Source organism: Sciurus vulgaris (assembly GCF_902686455.1).
Source record: "Sciurus vulgaris genome assembly, chromosome: 10".
Classification (NCBI taxonomy): domain Eukaryota; kingdom Metazoa; phylum Chordata; class Mammalia; order Rodentia; family Sciuridae; genus Sciurus; species Sciurus vulgaris.
In genome coordinates this window covers 101,821,242-101,842,206 of record NC_136470.1, presented here as the reverse complement: position 1 = coordinate 101,842,206, position 20,965 = coordinate 101,821,242, and the positions used below count along the sequence as shown (strand labels likewise).

Sequence of the window (20,965 nt, the reverse complement as noted above, 5' to 3'; positions counted from 1 at the left end):
AGCTTCCAGCATTCTCTATAATTTTCTCACTCATCATATTTATTGTCTGTGGTCTGCAGCAAGAACATAAGTGGCATTAAACTAGGGACTTTAACCAATCTGTTTGCTAATGTATCCTGAGTGCCTAGAAGAGTACCTTGCACCAGTGACAAACAAATGAATGACTGGTGAATAAATAAATGAACATATACACCTCCAGCCTCTTAGTGCCCAGCAACCACAACCATCTCTATGGGAGGAGCAATTGACCAAGGTGAGAACTGGCAGGTTGAGACTCATTTTCAGGAAATAACATCTCTCAACCTCCCATTAACCCCATGCAGATGAAAACAGGCTCACTACTTTCTCCAAAGGCCAACATGAAAATGGACTGAAGATTTTGCTCATTTAAAAAAAATATTAAAGCCTCCCATTGTCTTTCGTATAATTTCAGATCAAGCTAACTTGTCACATTTTAGGATATCTGCAGTCTGGTCCTTCATCATACATTAGTGAGCTTTGAGGTCCTATAAAATCAACTAACTTCACCGAAAACCAGAGAAAGAATTACAACCAAATTTCCTGCCAGTTTTTAAAAATTTCAAGATTAGGAAAATGGAGAAAATGAGTTCCACCCTGCTTGATGACCCCTTTCCTTCTCTCAACCAAAATATTGCAAATAAACATTTATATCCAAGAAAATCAACTATCCTACTTGGCCCATCTCACAAAAGGAATAGAATTAATGGTTAGATGTGACTCATCTAGAAACAGCTGCACTGCCTCAGGTGATAAGATGGAAGATGGTCCCAAAGCACTGTTTTTTGTTTTCTGTATTTTTTCAATTTGGAACTACAATTCCTGACCATATGAAAACCCTTTCCACAGATGGCATGAAAATAGCTATCATTCCCTGTCGGTTGTGCATAATGCTGCAATGAACATGGGAGTGCAGATGTCTCTTAGACACATTGATTTCGCTTCTCTTGGATATAACCAGAAGTGGAACTGCTAGATGATCTGGTAGTTCTATTTCTAATATTTTGAGGGACCACCATATATGGAGGGATTGCCAGTATTTTGAGGCGCCATGTTTTCCATAATGACTATACTAATTTATATTCACACCAGCAGTATGCAAGGGTTCCCTTTCCTCAACAGCCTCACCAATGTTATGCAATTTTTGTCAATTATATCTCAGTAACACCAGCGGCAGGGCAGGATAGGGACCGGGGTGTACCTCAGTGGTAGAGCATTTGCCTAGCGTGTGGGAGGCCCTGGGTTCCTTAGAACCTCAGCACTGTAAGCAACAACAACAACAACAACAAAAAACCCTCAAGATAGTGGTTTCCCTTGGGCTGCTGATTAGGAGGAAGCATAAGGGGTCCCATGGTGCAGCAATGAATTAGGGGAAAATAACTATCATTTTCTATGTGTCATCTTCTTCAGCTCATGGCAATATGAGGTTACTGCTAAGCAGGTGGAGTCTTGACAATGCATATGTCCTTTGGGAACACAGACATTCCAACTAGTGCCACCTCGTTATATCCTGTTGAACCTGTAGGCCTCAGGAAACCTGTTCTTGAAAGTACTTGTAGCAGCAATATCACTGTCATGAACAAATCAATGATTCCTTCAATATCATATTGCCCCATACTTCCAAGTGCTGAGCAGGATGATAAGATGCAAAAGGCACAATCCATGTCCTCAGAGAGATCTAACTGTCATTATGAGGAGTGAGGACAGCCCAACAGGAAGCAAGAAGGAAAAAAAAAAAAAAATAAGAGCAGCAGAAGTGGTTCAGATACTCTAATTCATGAGAAAGACCAGGAAAAAAAGCAGACAAGAAGAGAAAATGTTTTAAAATTAAATTACTAAAGTTATTCTCCAGAAGTAAATATTTTCAACACCATTAGTATTATTTCAGACATCCCAACTATGTCAATATTGTATTTTCTTTTTCCTTTTGTTTTTTAGAAAATGTGAAGACAACGTAACTAATTATGACCTCTCAAAAAGGCTTTTAAAATCCCACTATAATTGTTAATGATCATCCATTTATAAATATAGATCTGTATCAATTAATTCCATCATGTTTCTTATATGATTTCCTACTGGTTAACTTGTCCATTTATGTTCGTTTAGTTGCCCAGATATTTACTTAGGATGCATTTTTGCATGCGGAAATACTGGTTCAAAAGTGAGGCACCTTCTTTGAAGACATCTTTACGTCTATATATCTGCATGTCTGTGCACATACGTATGTGCATGTACATGTTGTGCATCTGTGTATACTCCAATTGCATTTGAGTTAGGTTGCACCAATATCTATGCCCATAAGCAGTGTGTATATGTGTTCATTTAAAAATAATTGCCAATATACTAGGTAAGAAATGGCTAGCAACTTTTATTTTCCATTACACTTATGTTATTAGTAATGGTAACATTTAAAAAAACACATATTTTGGTAATTGACATTTCTTCCTGTTTTAGTTATCTTGTCCTTAATTCAATCATTCTCTTAGTAGTTTCCTATTTTTTCTTTTGGTTTACAAAAATTCTTCATCTCTGGAAGTTATTAAATTCTTTGCTCATTGTATTTGAAATAAATACTTTTCCGAAATTAATTATTTGCATCTTTACTTTCAGGTAATGGGAAATTTTTAAAAATTCATATAGTCAAATCCATTAAAATTCTTTTCCTTTGTTGTCATCAATCTCCCTTTAGAAATTCATTTTTATAAATTTAAAATTTATTTTCTCCTACTACTTTTACATTTTTAATCTTCACATTCATATCTACGTACATTTAAAGGCATAATTAAAATCTAATGTAACTTTTTCAGAAATCACATAAAATAGTTTATACAATCAGTGATTACACAAAATGGATGTGTTTATCCCAAAGTGATTGTTTCTTTTCTTTTTTTTTTTTTTAATTTTAAATTTGAAGATGAATCTTTCAGGGAAAAAAAAAAAGTCCCAGCAGCTCTTTTCACTTCCAAAGATGAAGTATTCAATACCACATGGCATGAAAATCTTGGTAGTTTTTCAGCTGTTACATTATTATCATTATTAAATTTTTTTGGTTTCCAATTACATTCACTGCATGTATTGTCTTCTCAGCTAGATTGCAAATGTCATAGGTAGCTTCAATCCAAGTCTGAGCTCTTTAAGAATTATCCATGAAATAGTAATCACTAGATCCACATAGTTTAGCATGGGTTCTTAGTAGGCACATGATGATTCAATGAATTCTGTGTATTAGATTCATACCAAGACTTCTGGAAGATGAGCAAGACAGTAAGTGTTTAAAAGGGTGTTTTAGAGTCACTAATCCATAGCATCATGTGAGATGAACTGAAGTTTAAGAAACAGAGAAGATCAAGTAGAAGGCTACTGCACAGTCTAGGCTTCCACCGAAAGTTCCCCTACTAGAAGGGTGATTATAAAATTGAAAAGGAAGGTCAAACTAAGACGGCTTTTCAAGTCTCCTGAAGGACTAATGAATAATACTTCCTGTGACAGAACTGAGGAGGGTGAGAAGAAGGCAGTGTGGACTGTGGTGGAGCAACAACAAGAAGTGGTGGTTCTGGTACCAAACACGCTGAAATTCTTATTAATGGGTCTGTCAATCAGAGCTCTCTTTTGGAGACTCTCAAAGACACAGGACTAGGGTATACATAGCTAAGCGAATTGGGGATGCAGGAGGAGGGAAACATTTGCAGAATCCCTACAGTGGGGTCAGGCACTGTGTTAAATATTTTACTTATCAAATTGTAATTTATATTTCAGAATTATCCACACACATTAGTGATAGATAGGACAAAAAATTCCATAGCTAGAGCCAAGCTTCTCCACTGCTAACTACACAGACTCAAAACAGTTTATCTTCCCCATAAACTATAATTTTGTCATCCAAGAAATGAGAATACTATTTACCTCAATTAAGTGAAATAAATTATGTAATTCATAAACAGCAAATAGCATGGTACCTAAAATATAATTAAATGTAATAAAGGACTATTGATAAGTGGGGGTAAAAAAAACTCCAGGAATTAACAATCAGCATTGGGGATGGTCTCTATTGAGGGATAGAGGATTTAAAGATATTGAAATGATGAAGTAGGGTTCAAGAAAATGGGAGAAACCCTACAATGTTATGGAAACCATGGGGCTAACAGTTTCAAATTTGAAGCTACTTAAGTCTACTAATGAGGATGAAGAAATTGACTATTCAGCTCTGAATGTTCTTCACATAATAAAAGAAACCTTGAATGGTATTACTTACCCAAAGTTGGTCATCCATGCCTGGAGGATTCTTTTTGATAAAAGCACCATAGTATGTAGCAATATTCCGGTGATGAGAGTATTTCTTCAACATGTTAATTTCTTGCTTGATTTCTTCCTCTTCATCCTAGGTTAGAACAGTAAAGAGTCTATCATGAAAAATCCATTGTCTTTAATGGAATTCCATCCTTCAAACTATCTATATCAACAAACTTCTTATGTCTTTTCTTTCATGGTGATAAAAGAGCATAATTATTTTTTTTCTTTTTTAAATTTTTATTAATTTTTTTTTTATTTTTACAGACACATTTTGATTCTTTGTACACAAATGGGGTACAACTTTTCATTTCTATGGTTGTACATAATGTATATTCACACCATTGAGCATAATTATTATATCTGACTAAAATGAAAAAGTTTACAAAATGACACAATGGTGGCCCAAGGGGTCCTCTTTTGGCCCAGGTAACAGACACTGCATGCAATCTGCTGGAGACGAAAAAGAAACCTGACTTCTTCACCTGGAGGAGATGAAAGTGGTCAGGCTGTTAGTCCATGCTAGGCCTCTGGGAACTAGGCCCAATGAGCTACCTATCACACTGGTCATATCCACTATGGGAAAGGTTCTGGAAAATGAAAGAGAAAAACACAGGCTCTCAGATTTAAATTTTGTTCGGTTCATTTTCTTTGAAGCCTGCCTTTATTGAAGTGCCTGACTAAAGGCGATGAAAGTCAGAAGGGAAAAGAAGCCAAGTAAGTTCTCTGGATCTGAAGAAGTTCACAAAGCAGGAGTACCCACATCACCTTCAGGAAACTCAACATGAAAAGAAAAGTGGAGATGCAGTGGGGCCCAGGATGTAAAAAGAGACGACTCTCCTACAGAGTTAGTTTCCTGATATTCAGGCTTCATTCATTTTGAGTTTCGACTTAGAGTCTACGAAAATTCCTGGTGGAGTGTGTGTGTTCTCCCCTAATTTTATTTTATGATGTGTACACATCAGTTGGACTGGGATGCAGTGTTTTGAGTTTGTTGTAAAAAATTTCTGCCCCAAGATAACACTTTAAGATGCAGCAGAAAAAAGGGCCTATTCCTGTAAGATGTTACAGTATCATGATTGAAAGACCACCTAGTGTGTCCCCCATTTATCTGCACCTTCAGTCCCTCCAGCTGCCTGGCCTCCTTCCAGTGTATCTGCACATGGAAGCCTTCTGTAGTCTCCCATGTGTGATGTCTTCTTTCCTTCTTCTTCCTCTTATTTTCTACACACCATTCCCGACTGAGTTTAGTTGACGCCCAGGGAAGTCCTCCTGATTCTGTCATGCAATGCCAAGTTCCCCACTAAGCCTTGTCTCAGCCTCCTACTGTTCTTCATGGTGGTAGGGAGGTATGCAGCGTCCTGTGCCATAATTGCCCTATTTCCTACTCTCTTCTCCATAGAAAGGTCTCTACCACTTCAGATCTCAGTTCCAGAGTTCCTGCTGGCAAAGCTACCTGATCTACCTGTCTTGGGATTCTAGCCATGAGAATCACCATGTGTCTTCCCTGTAGCACCTATCAGCATTGCCATTCCCTGTCAGTCTATAGCAACCATACACACAGGAATCCTTTCTGCGTTTGTTTCTCCATCACATCTCAAGCACCCAGTAAAATGCCTGTAAATAAAAGAGAACACAAGAAAGAAGTCCTGCCCAACACTTAGAGCAAGACTAGTGATGTTCAAAGAAACAGACAGGGACAGGAGGAGAGTGGGGAAATGCTGACACTTCCTAACCAAACAAAAATAAGTTTAGCAAAAGAAAGTGAAGATTTGCAAATCCAGGAGAACTAAAGCATGTTATACACCACAAGACATAAGTAAATGGAACATTAGGTGATCTCAAGATAGAATATATGATAGGAATTCTGAGCTAAGGAGATGCATGTGGCCCCAGCACTGAGGAAGGAAGCTGAAGTGTGAGGGGCCGGGACAGTGGCTGAGCACTTGGGTGGCACACTGCTGACCCACACATCTTGCCTGCAGCAATGGGAAACTGCCCACACCTTCATTGTGGGCCTACAGGAAGAATGACCTCCACAGACCTCCAACTTGTCAAGGTTGCTGCAACATACCACAAATGCCTTACTATGGTACGTAGCAGCTATTTTAAACTCACTGTGTGGAGCCAAATAATTGTGGACGTATGCAAGATGGGAGCAGATGTACTTTAGGGAAGCCTAAGTAGAAGGTGAGAAAACCAATCTGAGAGTTTCTGTGGCCAGCACAGCCCCATCACCGACAGCTGCTTTGATTAAAAAGGCAACTGCGGGAGGCAGTGAAAGAGACAGATCACTTTCTGACTGCGGCTGATAGTCTGGGCTTCAGCCATTCTTAGTGAGAAGTCAGGCTGGTTCCACAAGTATTTGCTTCCTGCCTTTTGGGTGCTCTGCAAGATGGTGGGTGATGTGCCTTAAAAAAGCCTACTAAATCATTAATAAAATTACCTTATGAAAGAGCCAAAGAACAGCGCAATTCAGTATGCAGTTCAATCTACAATAAATAGTATTGGAGGTCGCTATGAAGTCAGTACATTCTCCATCACTCTGCAAAGACAAACTGAAGCAACTATGAAAATGCAGGAAGTATATGGACTGAGTTCGGGATTAGAAAGATGAGGGTGGGAAAAGGGGCTATAGCTCAGCAAGAAAAGCACTTGCCTAGCATCCGCAAGGACCCAGGTTTGATCCCCAGCACTGCAAAAAAGGAAAGAAGGAAGGAAGAAAGATAAATGAGGGTGGGAAGGTGGGGTACATCTTGAGTTTGGATGCCACCCCTTCCTGCTGCAAGAACTCAGAAAAGCAACCTACCTTTTTGGAGCCTGAATTTTCTCATCTATAATGAAATACAGATATTACAAGTCCCAGTTTTTTGAGATAATTAAATAAGGTAAGGTGAAAGTTATAAAGTATAATACATAATAAACATCATTATTAACCTTCTCGACCAAAGTTAATAAATAAATAAAAAGGCAGGAGAGCAGGAAAGGAAGTCATTTGAATTTCAAGCTTAAATTGCACTGTTTCCAAACACAATTATGGAACATTGGGTCATGGTCATGTAGCTCCAATATTCAATCTTGATCTTGACCTTCTACAGTCTGGAAAGTGAGCATGCAATTTATCAGGGCTTCAGGGACACTGTTTATCCATGTTTCTAGCTCAGGAACTAATGGTAATTAGTGATTTAGTGAAATAGGGTGGGTCTTAACTAGGGATGACAAGAATTCATTGAACCGTGACACAAATGGTCCAGTCAGTCACGATATGGCCCATCGAGGGAGATGAATTAGAAGGCTTCAAAAGAACAAAGAGAACAACTGAGGCTAGAATTAGACTAAACAGTCACAAGACAAGGGTCATCCTCTATTGTGTAAATGAACTATTTCTTAAATATTAGGCATAGGGACCAAGCTCATTGAGAAGCTAATATCATAACAAAAAATAAAGTAGTGGAACCAAATTGTCTCAAACTTAAAAAGAAGAGTAATTCTAATAAGCCAAGTCCAGTGCTTTAGGAAGATCTATTACTTCAACCAAAAGACTTCAAAATCTATTCTGATTTATTATAACTGCTAACTTCAGGCAGGACATTTAAACTCTCGAATGTCAAGTTATTTTCAGCTGTAAATGGGAATAAGAAAGTCCCTCTGAGGTTCAGAAATGATGAAGTTCTTATTGAATTACAGCTTTAGAATCAACATAAAGGAAGTGTTTTGTTTTTTTTTTTTTTTTTTCACAACATCATGGGAATCTATTTATTGTTTAGTATTTGTGGTAGTCTGAAAAACAAAAATGGCCATGATATTTGACTGTCCCCAACAAGAGGTGGAGTCTATTACTATTCTTAAAGTGGGGTTTGGCCACATGACTTGCTTTGACAGTAGGACATTAACAAATGTGCTGCAGCAGAAACCCAGAAAGCACTTGTGCTAAGATGTTAAAGCTCAGATCCAGTCCCAGATCTGCCTGACTCCAGAACCAGTACTCTACCCAGAAAACTCTGAGACAGAAGGTCCATTACCCACGGCGACTAAAATCAAAGCGTTCATCCAAAGAGTGTGGGAACACCTTAAACCAGGGGTGAAGAGAACCTTGACTTTTGTGCTCCAATCAATAGAGCCCATTAGCATACAACAAGACTTGTTTAAGCTTGATTTCAAGAGATAAAGGAGGGAGTTTTAAGATTCATATCTATCATATAGGGGTACACATTCTAAGTACCCACAATATGCCAGAATTTTAAAATGGAATCCAAGAAGGGGCTGGGGGTTGTAGCTCAGTGGTAGAGCACTTGCCTAGCAGGTGTGAGGCACTGGGTTTGATTCTCAGCACCACATACAAATAAATAAAATAAAGGTCCATCAACAACTAATAAAAATTTTTTAAAAAGTGGAATCCAAGGGACTAATCATCATGAAGTCCAGAGGAAAGTATGAGCTGAATAGACTCATAAAGGCCTTACCCCATAGTGTGCACATTCAGGACACTGGCTAGAACCACCGTTTCCCAGTAGCTGTGGCTGTTAGGCAGGTGTTTGTGTTAACATATCAATCATTCTGACCTTCAGCATTGACTGAATGTGACAAAAATGTAAAGATAATTTATTGTTCAACCATCACAGATGACTAGGATTTCAGGAGATCATCACTATCAATTAGAAAGTGGTTATAAGTTTTTTGTTTTTGTTTTTTTTTTGTTTTGTTTTGTTTTTGGTCATAATCTGAAGTAATAAAATTCTGGAATAGAAATTTTATTCAGGATGACACTATATAGCAGACAAAAGCTAGTTTTAAATCAATAAACATTTACTTTTATAGCTTTAATTATATAATATTTACTTATATAGTTAGTGACAAGAGACTGCTTTAGTGACTATAAAATTAGAATTAATGAAAGAAATTTAAAGTCATGTATTACCTTCAATGTCTTATTAATTTTTGGTTTTGTTTCAGTTCAAAGGGAGAGAGAAAAATTTCCATTTCCTGAGATAAATAGTTGCAAATGGTAAAATCTATTTTCAGAGTTTGCCTTGAAATTTCCGTAGGCTCTTAATACTGAATGACATTCTGCACATGAATGGGGTGATCTTGCATCCAAATGAAGAGGCAGGCATTCTCTAATGTGGTCAAAGTTGATATATAACAAACCATTCTAGGTCTGTTTTTAAATCACAGTTTAATGTTAAAATATATTAGAAAATAAATGAAAATAAAGCCTCTGTAAATCACCTAAAATTATCTCATGGTAGGGTTATGCACTTGCAATCTGTATTTTTACAGAGCTGAGAAACAAGCCCACAGAGTCTCAGTAAGTTGCCTAATTCTGCACCTCTTCATTGTAGCATTGACAACTGAGGACTTTCCCATGACATTCTGCAGGCAGCAATGGACTTGTTGTATATGTTAATCCTAAGCTCAATGAATTCGTATAACAAATATTTATCAAAAGCCAACTATATCCTGGGCATAGTGCTCCATGCTAATAACATAGTAATACACATGGGCATAATGGATTCAAGCTCTGCCACAATGAAACTTTCTAGAGTCTAGTGGGTGACACAGATGTACAAAAAGAATGCCACAAATACATGCAAAATTACTACCATGAGACATATGCCGTAGCTGATCTCATTGACCCCAAGAATCCCGAGTTTGAGCTGAGTTCTAAACGCCTTGTGGAAGTCATTCACTGAGGGACAGAAGAAAAAGAAAGCATGATATCTGTAACTGGGGAGAGAATCATTTTCCTGAGAGAAAAAAAGCATGTGCCAAGGCCCCATATCTACAGGAGGATTCCATGTAATTTCCTAAGAGGGGTCATTGTGCCAGGGGAGAAAAATGAACTGTCCGCAAGAGGCCCAGTAACAATAACAACAATGTGCATTGCACACCGTGTCTGACATATCTAATGCTCTGTAACTATATTTACTTCTTACTTTATCAAAAGAGTGGTATTATTCACATTTCTAGATGTGGAATAGGGAAAGTTAAGCAATATGCCCAAGGTAAAAGAACGATGAAGTGTCAAAACTAGAGCTCCAGAAGAGGCTGATGATTGGGCCAATCTTCTCCCTCTTACAATAAAGTGGAGTCCTTAGAGGAACAGATAATAAAGTATGGTGTGTATCTTCCTCATCCAGAAGCCTCTACTGAGGCATAAAAGAAAACAATGAATTGAATAAATTAAAAAATCTAAACTCAAGTGACCAAGAAGTAAACCAATTTTATCCCCTGCATGATGTCATTCATTTGGCTAAAGTCCACCAAAAATGAGGTAGCTTATATCCTGAACCTACAATTCAGGTAACAGCCCACAGGAATTGGAATGAGTTGTGTTTCCTAACAGCAAAAATAGTGTAAAGGGGTCATGTCTCCCCTTGTGACTTTAGTTATCAGGAAAAATAACTACCAAGTTTTCTGTGGACTGAAAATTTGGATTTTACTTTCATCTGTCTTTCAACTCTTTACATTTTATGCTGACACATATATTATCATTTTGTGAAACATGTACTATGGGCCAGGTCCTACATTGGCGAGGAACAAGCACAGTCCTGGCTTTAGAGTTCATTGGAGTCAGTAGGCTTTAAATGATGGAAGATTTTTCATAAAGGCAAGACAAAAGAAGAGCTTCAAGTCATCTAGAAGAAAGTCAAAATACTGATAAGGAGGTCACATCACAAAAAAAAAAAAAAAACAAACAACAAACAACAAACCCCACAAAACAATAAATCTCAACGAGAGAAAGCCCAGAAAAGTCAAAAGGGAAGAGAAATGTGAGGAGAAGTGCTGACAGCAGAAAGTGGGAGCAGGATCTCCAGAGGAGACCCCACTGTTGAGGGACTTCCCTGGGGTTCTGGATCTGAACACCCAAGGATTCCAAGCACCCCAACTTCTGTGTGCCAATTTCTTCATCTGCATGCTTCTGAATCCCACTAGGGACTGAGAGCTTTAAATATAATTTTGACCAAATGTTTGGAGATACATGAACAAAAAGCACTAATGAATACAAACCACAATGATGGGAAAATCTTTTTTTAAAACAAGTTCTCATCTTTATTAGTTTGGAAGTACAGACAGTAGCTCCCAGGTCCATGTATTTGCTTTTAAGCAATCTCTCTAACATGTGAGCATACACCTACAACAAAGCCCAACATTCAGTCCATACACCAGCCACCAGCATGCATGAATGTGCAAAAACCCAGACACACATAAGCCACCAAAGGGGTGTAATCTGCATGCAAGGTAAGGACAGATGCTGAAGTGTGCACAGAGTGGGCAGCTCAATCTGTTCATTTTTAGAACTCTAGAAGCTTTCCAAGTTGTACATGCAGTACAGCACACATAGTTGAAGTACCGGAAATAGCCCCAAAGGTAGAGAGTATTACAGAGAAAAAAAGATATTGCATCTTTGTTCTGTGAAAAGGTCTTATTATATGCTTTACCAGAATGTTCTGTCTGCTAAACATGTCTACCTGAAGGGCCCCAAAGGAGAAGTTCTGAGGAGGTCTCTGCAACAGGGGAGTTCGGGAGAGGATTCCCAACCTGTGCTGAACCTACCTGAGGGGCAGGCTCCCACATCTGCAGAGCCCCCACCCCCACCACTAATCAAGGTTTGACCATGCTGCAGATCTCACATAGGGGTCACTGTTATAGTGTAGACATGAGATGTCCCCCAAAAGCTAATGTGTGAGACAACGCAAGAAGGTTTAGAGGTGAAATGACTGGGTTATGAGAGCCTTAACTCAATCAGTGAATTAATTCCCTGACAGGATTAACTGAGTGGTGACTGTGGGATGCTAGGGTGTGGCTGGAGGAGGTGGGTCCTGCGGGGTGTGCCTTGTTCATATTTTGTCCTTGTTGGGCAGAGCTCTCTCTCTGCCTCCTGGTGTGATGTCCCCTGTGGCTTTCTTTCCCCACACTCTTCCACCATGATGTTCCGCCTCACCCTGGGCCCTGAGGAACAGAGCTGGCCATCTATGGACAAAGACCTCTGAAACTGTGAGCCCCAAAATACACTTTTCCTCCTTCTCGTCAGGTCTTTCGGTCACAACTGTGAAGAAGCTGACTAAAACAGTTGCTTTATCAGAGGACATTTTCTGACCAGCTAGGTTAGTTTTCTCTTAAATTGTTCCTTCATGCTCTGTACACTCCTTGAAAGCAAAACAGAACTAAGATGAAAGTTACTGTTTCACTGTCAAATATAAGATTCCAGAAGATGGTGCCCATTCTGTCTTGTTCATTGCTATCACCCTGGAGTACAGCACTTTCATTCACTCATTTTCAATGAGTGAAAGAATAAAATCCTGTGATTCTGGTCTTTAGTTTTCCAGACAGAATCTAACCCCACTTTGTTTCCTGGATTCTTCTCCAGTGTGTCACAGAAACATACTATTCAATGTAAAACTAATAAGTCTGTACCTGAGATGGAGAGACAGGCTTAGTACAGACTAACATATTAACAATTAACTAACACAGGCATGGCATGTAACATAGTCCATAAGACTGGTTGCCACCCCATACATAGCTGCAGAGTTGCAATGGATACTCTAAAATCCTCTTCATGCCTATGATCCGTCCCACTTGGTCAGTCTCTGCATCTTAGAAAGACTAATTGTTAAAATCATATATTAAGGATGTATGATTATATGTCAGACACTAGATATCATGTCCCACTTTAGTCTCAGAACAAGCTTGCATATCTGTAAACTGATCTAATAGACAAGAAAACTGAGTGAGGCTCAGAAAGTTTAAGAAATCTGTCCAAGGTCATAATCAGTAAAGGAAAGACAGGGACGTGAACCAGCTCTGCCTGCATCTGAAGGCTACACTCCCATGACACCCCACATCTCACATCCTATGAGGCAGCTGTGAAAAGTGTGGGTACACCCTGTCTGCTGTACTTGAAATCTGCTTCTGTCACTTACTACAAGGCTGGGGCGAGTTGCTTAGGTTCTATGTGCTTTCGAGTCCTCTCTTCTAAAATGGATATAATAATAGCATTCCCCTGAGGGAAGTTGTGTGAAAGATCATATGAGTTAATACATACTGAACGCTAAGAGCAATAGCACTTGGCATATAATAAGCACTCAATTGATGTTAGCAATTTTTATTTTGGCTATGGCAATTGTTGTTAGCATTAATAGTATTGTTACGTTATGTGTTGTGCTACTATTCATTCCATGGAACTGCCTCCCTTGGGATGGATGAAACAAAAGTACTTGAAGCACTGTGTCCCCTTGACTCTACCAAATGACCCAGGAAGGAAAAGGTTTTTTGTTTGTTTGTTTTGGTTTGGTTTGGTTTGGTTTTTTTCTCTCTTTTTGTCCAATTTCAGCAAACAACCACTAAGCCCTTTAACATAAGCAAAGTGCTCTACCAGATATGAGAGAAGACCCCATCCTTACTCTTCAAAAAGAGATAGAGACTGGTCACAGGCTTCACCTACAATAATTCAGTAAGACAAAAGTCTCAACTTCATAAATCAGCACTTAAGACAGATTCTTTTAGTAGGTAACATGCAACCAGGTGATTCTGCTGTTCAAACTCTTGCTGCTGCAGTGGTTTGGGGGGAAAGGCCAGGCCTAAGGCCTCCTAACCCCAGTAAAACAATCAAACAAACAAACTTGTATGTATGTCTCTATTATGTATTGGGTTTCCCTAAGACTATTTGATCAAAGTGGTATTTGGGAAAAGTAAAAAAATTGAAAACCTTGTAAACTCCTTGTCACAGTATTCAATTCTTTTATGACCTGGTCATAATTGTCCAGATTTTTCTTGTATCAATTTCTTCTTGGCAGTTTTTAACATCAAAACTAAACTACATACAGCTTCCAGAACATGTTCTTCCAGCCTCCTTGCCTTGGCACATCTGTGTCCTTGGCCGGGAATTTATTTGCCTGATTACCCTCCAGGGCTGTGACTGAAGATGGCTCTATCAAACCTGGTAGATAACCTTATTTATGAATTTTATAACCTATTACAAAAGGTATAAACTTTCCTTAAATATATTTAGGGTAAAGATGTGTTATCATGAGCTCCTCTGCAGGCAAAGGACCATTTGTTTAACTTTAAGTTTTTGATGTCTGTCATGTGGTTAGTAGATGTTTGCTGATTAAATCAATCAAAAAGGAATCACACTCAATTAAACAATAAATATCACTCTATATTAATTGGTATATATTATAAGGTCTATAGCAATGTGGCTAAGAGGATGGAGTTACACAGCTTAGGCTGAAATATACCCCCCACCACAGAAGAGCCATGCAACATGCAGAAAGATATTTAATGTTCTGTCTCCACATCTCTAAAATGGGACTAATGATGGAACCTGTTTTGTAGGTTGTTGAGGGGATCAAATGAATTCATACATAGAAAGCATTTCAAGTTCTAGTGTATAATAGTCACTTGATTGATGTGAGCTATCACCAGTGTTATTTTTGACTGGGTATAAAAAATGTAACAAAGAGACACTTTACTTAAGGACCAAGTCTGTTTTAAACAGCTGGACTATAAATGATGATATGATATTAACGGAAGTCTCCTGTTTCTGCATACCCAGTATCCTTCCCGCTCATTTCTACAACAGTTCTCGGGTTTTTCTTTGAGGGATCAGTTCAGAACCAGACAGCTAACCCAAATCTGGTTAAAAGGAATCAGACACTGGTTCAGAGATGGGGGCATGACCCAAGTGAGGCCACTGGTACTTAGACTAACACATCTGCTGGGTTTAATGACAATGAGGTCATGAGAACATGAGCCTAGAGCTGGGGGTGGGAAGAAAGCAGAGCCCAGAGATGGACAAAGACAAAATTTCCCCTCATATCATGTGACTTCCTGGATCCTGCTGAGTTCTGGTGAGTATGTGTGGGGTTTTTTGTTTGTGTTAATGGTGCTAGGGATTGAACCCAGGGTCTTGTGCTTGTGAGGCAAGCACTCTTAACAGCTGAGCTATCCCCCCAGCCCCCGTGTTTGTTTGTTTTAATGCATACAAGCCAGTAAATCCCATTTCAGCTTCATCAGTTTGAGGAAGGGTTTGGCACCACCCCCGCAGTGTCCTGAGTAATGTAATCATGACCAGTCATTGTAAGAGTAAATACTTGTGATATTAAGTTATTATTTCACTAAATCTTATGTGTACTGCAGGGTTCATTGTAAAGGAACTAGCTTATACAGAGATCTTTATTCAAATGAAAATGGGGATTAGTTAAAAAATTATTAAAGAGCCACCGGCTCTTCACACTTGGTGGCCAGAAAAGAGTAAATACAAGACCCAAGAAAAGGGAACCTCTAACTTTGGCATGTGTGGGCCTTCTTGACGAGCTTGTAGAAAAGACAGCTTCAGAGGTTGTGTCCTCTGCAGCAGGCTTGAGAATCTGCATGTCTCCTGAGCACCAGAAAGACACCGACTATCCACTGAGGTTGGTAGTCTGCTTTGAGAAACACTGCTCTAGAAGGCCCAATTCCCCTTAGCTATTATAGATAAATCTAAAGAACACAAATCCAGAGGGGAAGGAAGTCCCAGAAAGCAATGAAATGAGAAGATTTCCATAATGATTTGGGTAACTAAAAGAACTTCAAAACCAAGTCCGAGAGTAAGCAGTAATTCTGAAGCAAATGTTGGCCAATTTGGAAGGGCCTAAGCTCTCAGGCTGGAAAGATATAGGCACTGTATCCAGTTCGCTCTGTGGCCATTTTCTATAAAATGTAAGTGATATTGAATAACAACAACAATTTAAAATTTAATTTCAAGCTATGGCTTCATAAATTTCATTTAAAAAAAACTATAATAGTGTGTAGTAGGTCACAGCATACAATCAACAAAGACAACCTTTGAGAATTCATCTCAGTTTTTAACAGAGCAGCTATAATGAGCACAATTATGATAATTGGTAAGAAGCTTTTGCAGCATTCCAGAGTACACAAAAGACAACATGGAAAAATGGAGTTGCTTGTTTTGTAAAGACCCCACGTGAATTTCACAAAGGAAATCTTATGTCGACTGCAATGTGTAAGGGGATGACACAAAAGTCACTTGATGCACATCAGACATCGTGGACATAAGAAAACCATTTCCTGATGTGTATCCATGATTGCCTTTGTTAAGAATCAGTGTCCATAATGTCACTATCACAGAAACTTCCCTGCCCTTTTGAACAGGGGTTCTCCAAGAGAGTTGAACCCCAAAACTATAAAGCATCCATTGTATGTAACGGGTTGACACTTCTAGGCATGTAAAATGGTGCTAACACTGTACCAGCCTTGGGAGAACTAAGAAAGTAATTCTCAAATAATTTTCTGTAGAGTTTAGTTGTGTAATGAAACCCAGCTGAGAAAAGTTGACACTCCTTAACCTGAAAATACACACTCTAGGATAAACTATTGGGTAACTTTTTTTCTCCAAGCAAGTGGTTCTCTGAACAATTTAAATCCTCACCAATGGAACCAGAAACTGGAAGAGTGATATTCAGTGTTCTCAAGTCAAACTTTGTACATCAACAATGTTCTGCACTGAGATGAATGATGTCAGTGGAACTCAAATGTAGTTCTGCAGAGCCACACAACAGAACTTAATCTATAGCACGGATGTCTTGGACTCCAGCACAACCATTAGTTGTTAAACTGACAAACCCATCTCATTATGTGGAGATCTGATTCAATCCAAGGAAAACACAGTAGTATGACTTCAGCAGGATTGCAAAACAAACTCTAATCTGTTCTGTGGTTGGGGCTTTGTTAAAGATTACACACTTATGATGGGTTTCAAGGTGAAGCCTTATAGTATCTGATTTTGATATGGAGTCAGACCCTGCTAACTGAACTATCCCAAATACCCACTCCCCTTTCATTTCTGACTTACAGAACCTGTATTTTTTTGGGGGGGGTGGGGTGCTGGGGATTGAACTCAGGGCCCTGTGCATGCAAGGCAAGCATTCCAGAACCTGTATTTTTAAAGGGACACATTGGTAGATAAAAAGATTACATTTCCCAGGCTCCTTTGTAACTACATATAACTAATGAAAACAGAAGCAAAGATGGTGTATCCAAGTATAAAAGATTTCACTGGAAGGGGCTCTTTCTGCATCCTTGTGCTCACCTGTCTCCTTTTTTTATTTTTGCAGTCACAGAGTATGATCAATGGAAATCCAAAAACCATGTTGAACTACAGAGTGACCTTAAAAAAGGAGGCTTCGTGCTAGAATGACAGGGCAAAAAGACAAGTACTTCCTCTGCTCCACCACACTGCTGCCACACATCCCTGGACTTTCAACTTCCAGAGAGAAGAGAGAGCAGGACTCTTCTACCATGCTCAATCCTCTGTTTCAAGTAGAAGAGCATAATCCAAATTAATATAATTCACATGCAATTTCTTATTTTGCAAAGGCAAAGTGAATTCAAAAACTAATTGAGATTAAATATTTGAATTGGCTTATAACCTCTGCAACTGGAATAATGTACTTAAGCTGAGCAAAAAGAAGAATTTCATCCATCTGGTAATATACATAGAAACAAAACTTTTTACTTTTTACTTAGTTAATTTTCTTACTATTATTAATTATCTTGAATTTTTAAAATATACTTTAAAGAGAAATTCAAATCAATAATAACTAAGGAAAGTAAGTCAGCACAATATGTGGTATAAAGGAAAATTAGTGAAATTGGTATTATGGTAGGTAGTCACCATATAACATATATTATTGAAGGTAACAGACTGGGTCTGGAAAGCTTTGGTTTAAAGTCTGGCCTACAGACATACTGTGTTTTCATTTTTTATTTGTATTTTGGTTCTCAATACCTTTATGTGACTCATTCAGTCTGTATCTATTTATATTGAATATTCCACTTCTGGGCCAAAGGGACTTTGGTGTTTTAGCTTTCATGTACAGCAGACACACATCTTAGAAAAATCCTCGGGACAATAAAAAATTATTAGCATGCTTTTGATGTCCAGTGAATCCTTTCAAGTCTGATTTTCACTCTGCACTCTTGAAAAGGCATTAAAATATTTTAAACAGATCTAGCAAAAGGATTGAAAGCATTAGATTGCATTTAAAATAAAATCTATTCCTTAGATTGCTTTTGATCATCCAGGAAGACATCTTGTTTCAGTGTTGTTCTATAATAAATAAAAATTTGTGTTTATGTGATTATTTGGTCAAAAATGTTTGTTTTGGAAAATATTCATGTTGAATATCCTACTAGGATTTTAGGGCTATCCAAGCTCTTGCCTACTCCGGTGTTAGGTAGATCTTTGGGGAAACTGTTAAGACCCATCTCTTCTGTGTAATCTCAGCATTATTCTTTTAATACCTTGAAATCCTTGTTCTGCCTTCATATGCAAATATCCATGGTTATGTTTATGTAAATTACTGGCACACATTATTCACTCTAAGTACCTTCGGCAGTGTGTAGGTACTAAATTTAATTAAAGTGATTTATCCATGGTCTTCTCAGTCTCTGTTGTATACTCTATATGTGAATCACAAGTGGGTAAGGATCTTAAATATTTAGAAAGATTATTTTAAATAATCTTTAAGAAAACACTTTTTTTCCTCTATCACAAAACTTTGTTACAAATGTATAGCTATTGAGATGATAAGATAAAGATACGTTACCCCTGTGACATCCATGACCTTAATGGCTGCAAGCTGGCCAGTTTTGACATGACGACCCTGTAAAGAAAAACAAAAAACAAAAATTTTAAATTTAGTTCTAATGAGTAATATTTACACTCAGTTCCAACCATAAAAAATTTCCAGGGTTAATGTCACTGTATGTCAATGGGGAGATAGACTCGCACACATACATACTTCAAATGTTTTGAAGATTAATTTCTAGTTAGTATTTATTTTGTAAAACATTCTCTATCACTTTGTCTTTTGGGTTTATTTTCACAGTGGGCATCAAATTAAATAAAACACAATGCTCAACAATTTGGTTCTGCTACTCTCCAAAGTGTAAGAAAGAGCTTGGGTGAGAGATGGATTTACGTAGAAGGGGAGCCAGGCCTGGAGGAAGGACATACAAATGTCCATCAGAAAACAAGTGAGGAAACTTGAGTTGCCTTGATTCTTAATATTTAGTACTGTAACAAAATCAACTATATATAATTTTGCTATAATTCACTTGACATTGTTCTTTATCTTAAAAGGGGACCTAAAATGAAATAGTAAGTAATCCAAATAGTGGCCAAGACAGTGCTGAGCTTTACCAACAGCTCCCTGCACCTGGGTATCTTTGGTCTTTCTTTTTTTTATATATAATTTTTAAATTGTTCATTTTAGTTATACATGACAGTAGAATGTATTTTGACATATCATATATACATGGAGTGTAACTTCCCATTCTTGTGATTGTGCATGATGTGGAGTTACACTGGTCACTGGTTGTGTATTCATATATAAACATAGGAAAGTTATGTCCAATTCATCCTACTGTCTTTCCCATTCATACATCTTTGGTCTTTGGAATGACAGCAAAGCAGCAACCACACAGAGCAGTCAGAAGAAAATGGCATGGCAGCGAGGGGACAGGGCAATCCCACAAGAGTTTCTCTGTGCTTGCCCCTCAAGGAAACTTAATGTGCACATCCAACTCTGATAACAGCAAAGATGATCAGATCCATTACTTGTAAATGCATTTTATATATGGTTCCCTAGCCACATTTTATGTACTACAAGTTGAGTATCCCTTTTCAGAAATGCTTGGGCCTTGTAGTGTTTCAGATTATTTTTTCATATTTCAGAATATTTGCACATACACAATAACATGGGATTCTAGTCTAAAGACAAAATCCACTTGTTTCCTATAGAGCTTATACCTAGCTTAGAGGTAATTTTAAGTATTTTTAGTGTGCCTGTGTCTTGATGGTGACCCATCACATGATGTCAGGTGTGGAATGTTCCATTTGTGGCCTCATCTTAGTGCTCAAGAAATTTCAGATTTTGGAGCACTTTAGACTTTTGGATTAGGGATCTCAATCTGCAGTGCTATCATGAAGTATATTACAGTTTCTAAGATCAGCTGGGTTCAAATCTCATCTGCATGACATAACCCAAGTCCCTTAACCTTTTAAATCTCACTTTTCTCATCTGGAAAATAAAGACAATAATACCTAACTCAGAACTTCAGTGAGCATGAAATGAAAAATGCTTCATGTGCCTGTCACATGTTAGCTGTCAGCAGACACCAGCTGTCATTTCTGACGGCCCTGTCTTGATTTTAAAGGTTGTCTTCCTTGTCAGGTTATGTTTCACGAAAACACAAGTCATGCCTCCTCATTATATCCCAGGCCCTGGGATAGGAAGTGCCCACCCATAGACATGTGGCGCTGGGAAAAGATGAACACTGGCTGACCTCCACGGTCAGCAAGGTCTGTGGTGCTGTAATGATGGCCTTTGCCAAGGAAACAGCAGCTTACTAAGTAAGAACAAATCACACTTTGAAGGTATCTTCTTCAAGTGAATAATTTGTTACAAGGAAACAATAACAACTTGCCTTTTCCCATCAGCAGCCTGGGACTGAGCAGAACTAGCTAAAGACTGGTAATGCTCCAAGAGGGAGGAGACAGGAGGAAAGCACACCGTTATGGTTTGGATATAAAGTGTTCCCATAAGGCTCTTTGGTTGAAGACTTAGTCCCTAATGCATCAATGTTTAGAAGT

At 38.3% G+C, this 20,965-nt stretch overlaps 1 protein-coding gene across 3 annotated transcripts in view; it reads right to left on the bottom strand.

The window, feature by feature from the left end:
- The window catches only part of TNIK (TRAF2 and NCK interacting kinase), a 368,490-nt gene that overhangs the window by 129,289 nt on the left and 218,236 nt on the right, over window positions 1–20,965 (bottom strand). For all 3 annotated transcript variants that reach the window (XM_079155119.1, XM_079155118.1, XM_079155117.1), the window contains exons 3-4: window positions 18,918–18,974; window positions 4,271–4,396 (exon numbers count right to left, since the gene is read on the bottom strand). In XM_079155119.1, the coding sequence (XP_079011245.1) occupies window positions 4,271–4,396; window positions 18,918–18,974 (183 nt within the window). The remainder of the gene's footprint in view (window positions 1–4,270; window positions 4,397–18,917; window positions 18,975–20,965) is intronic.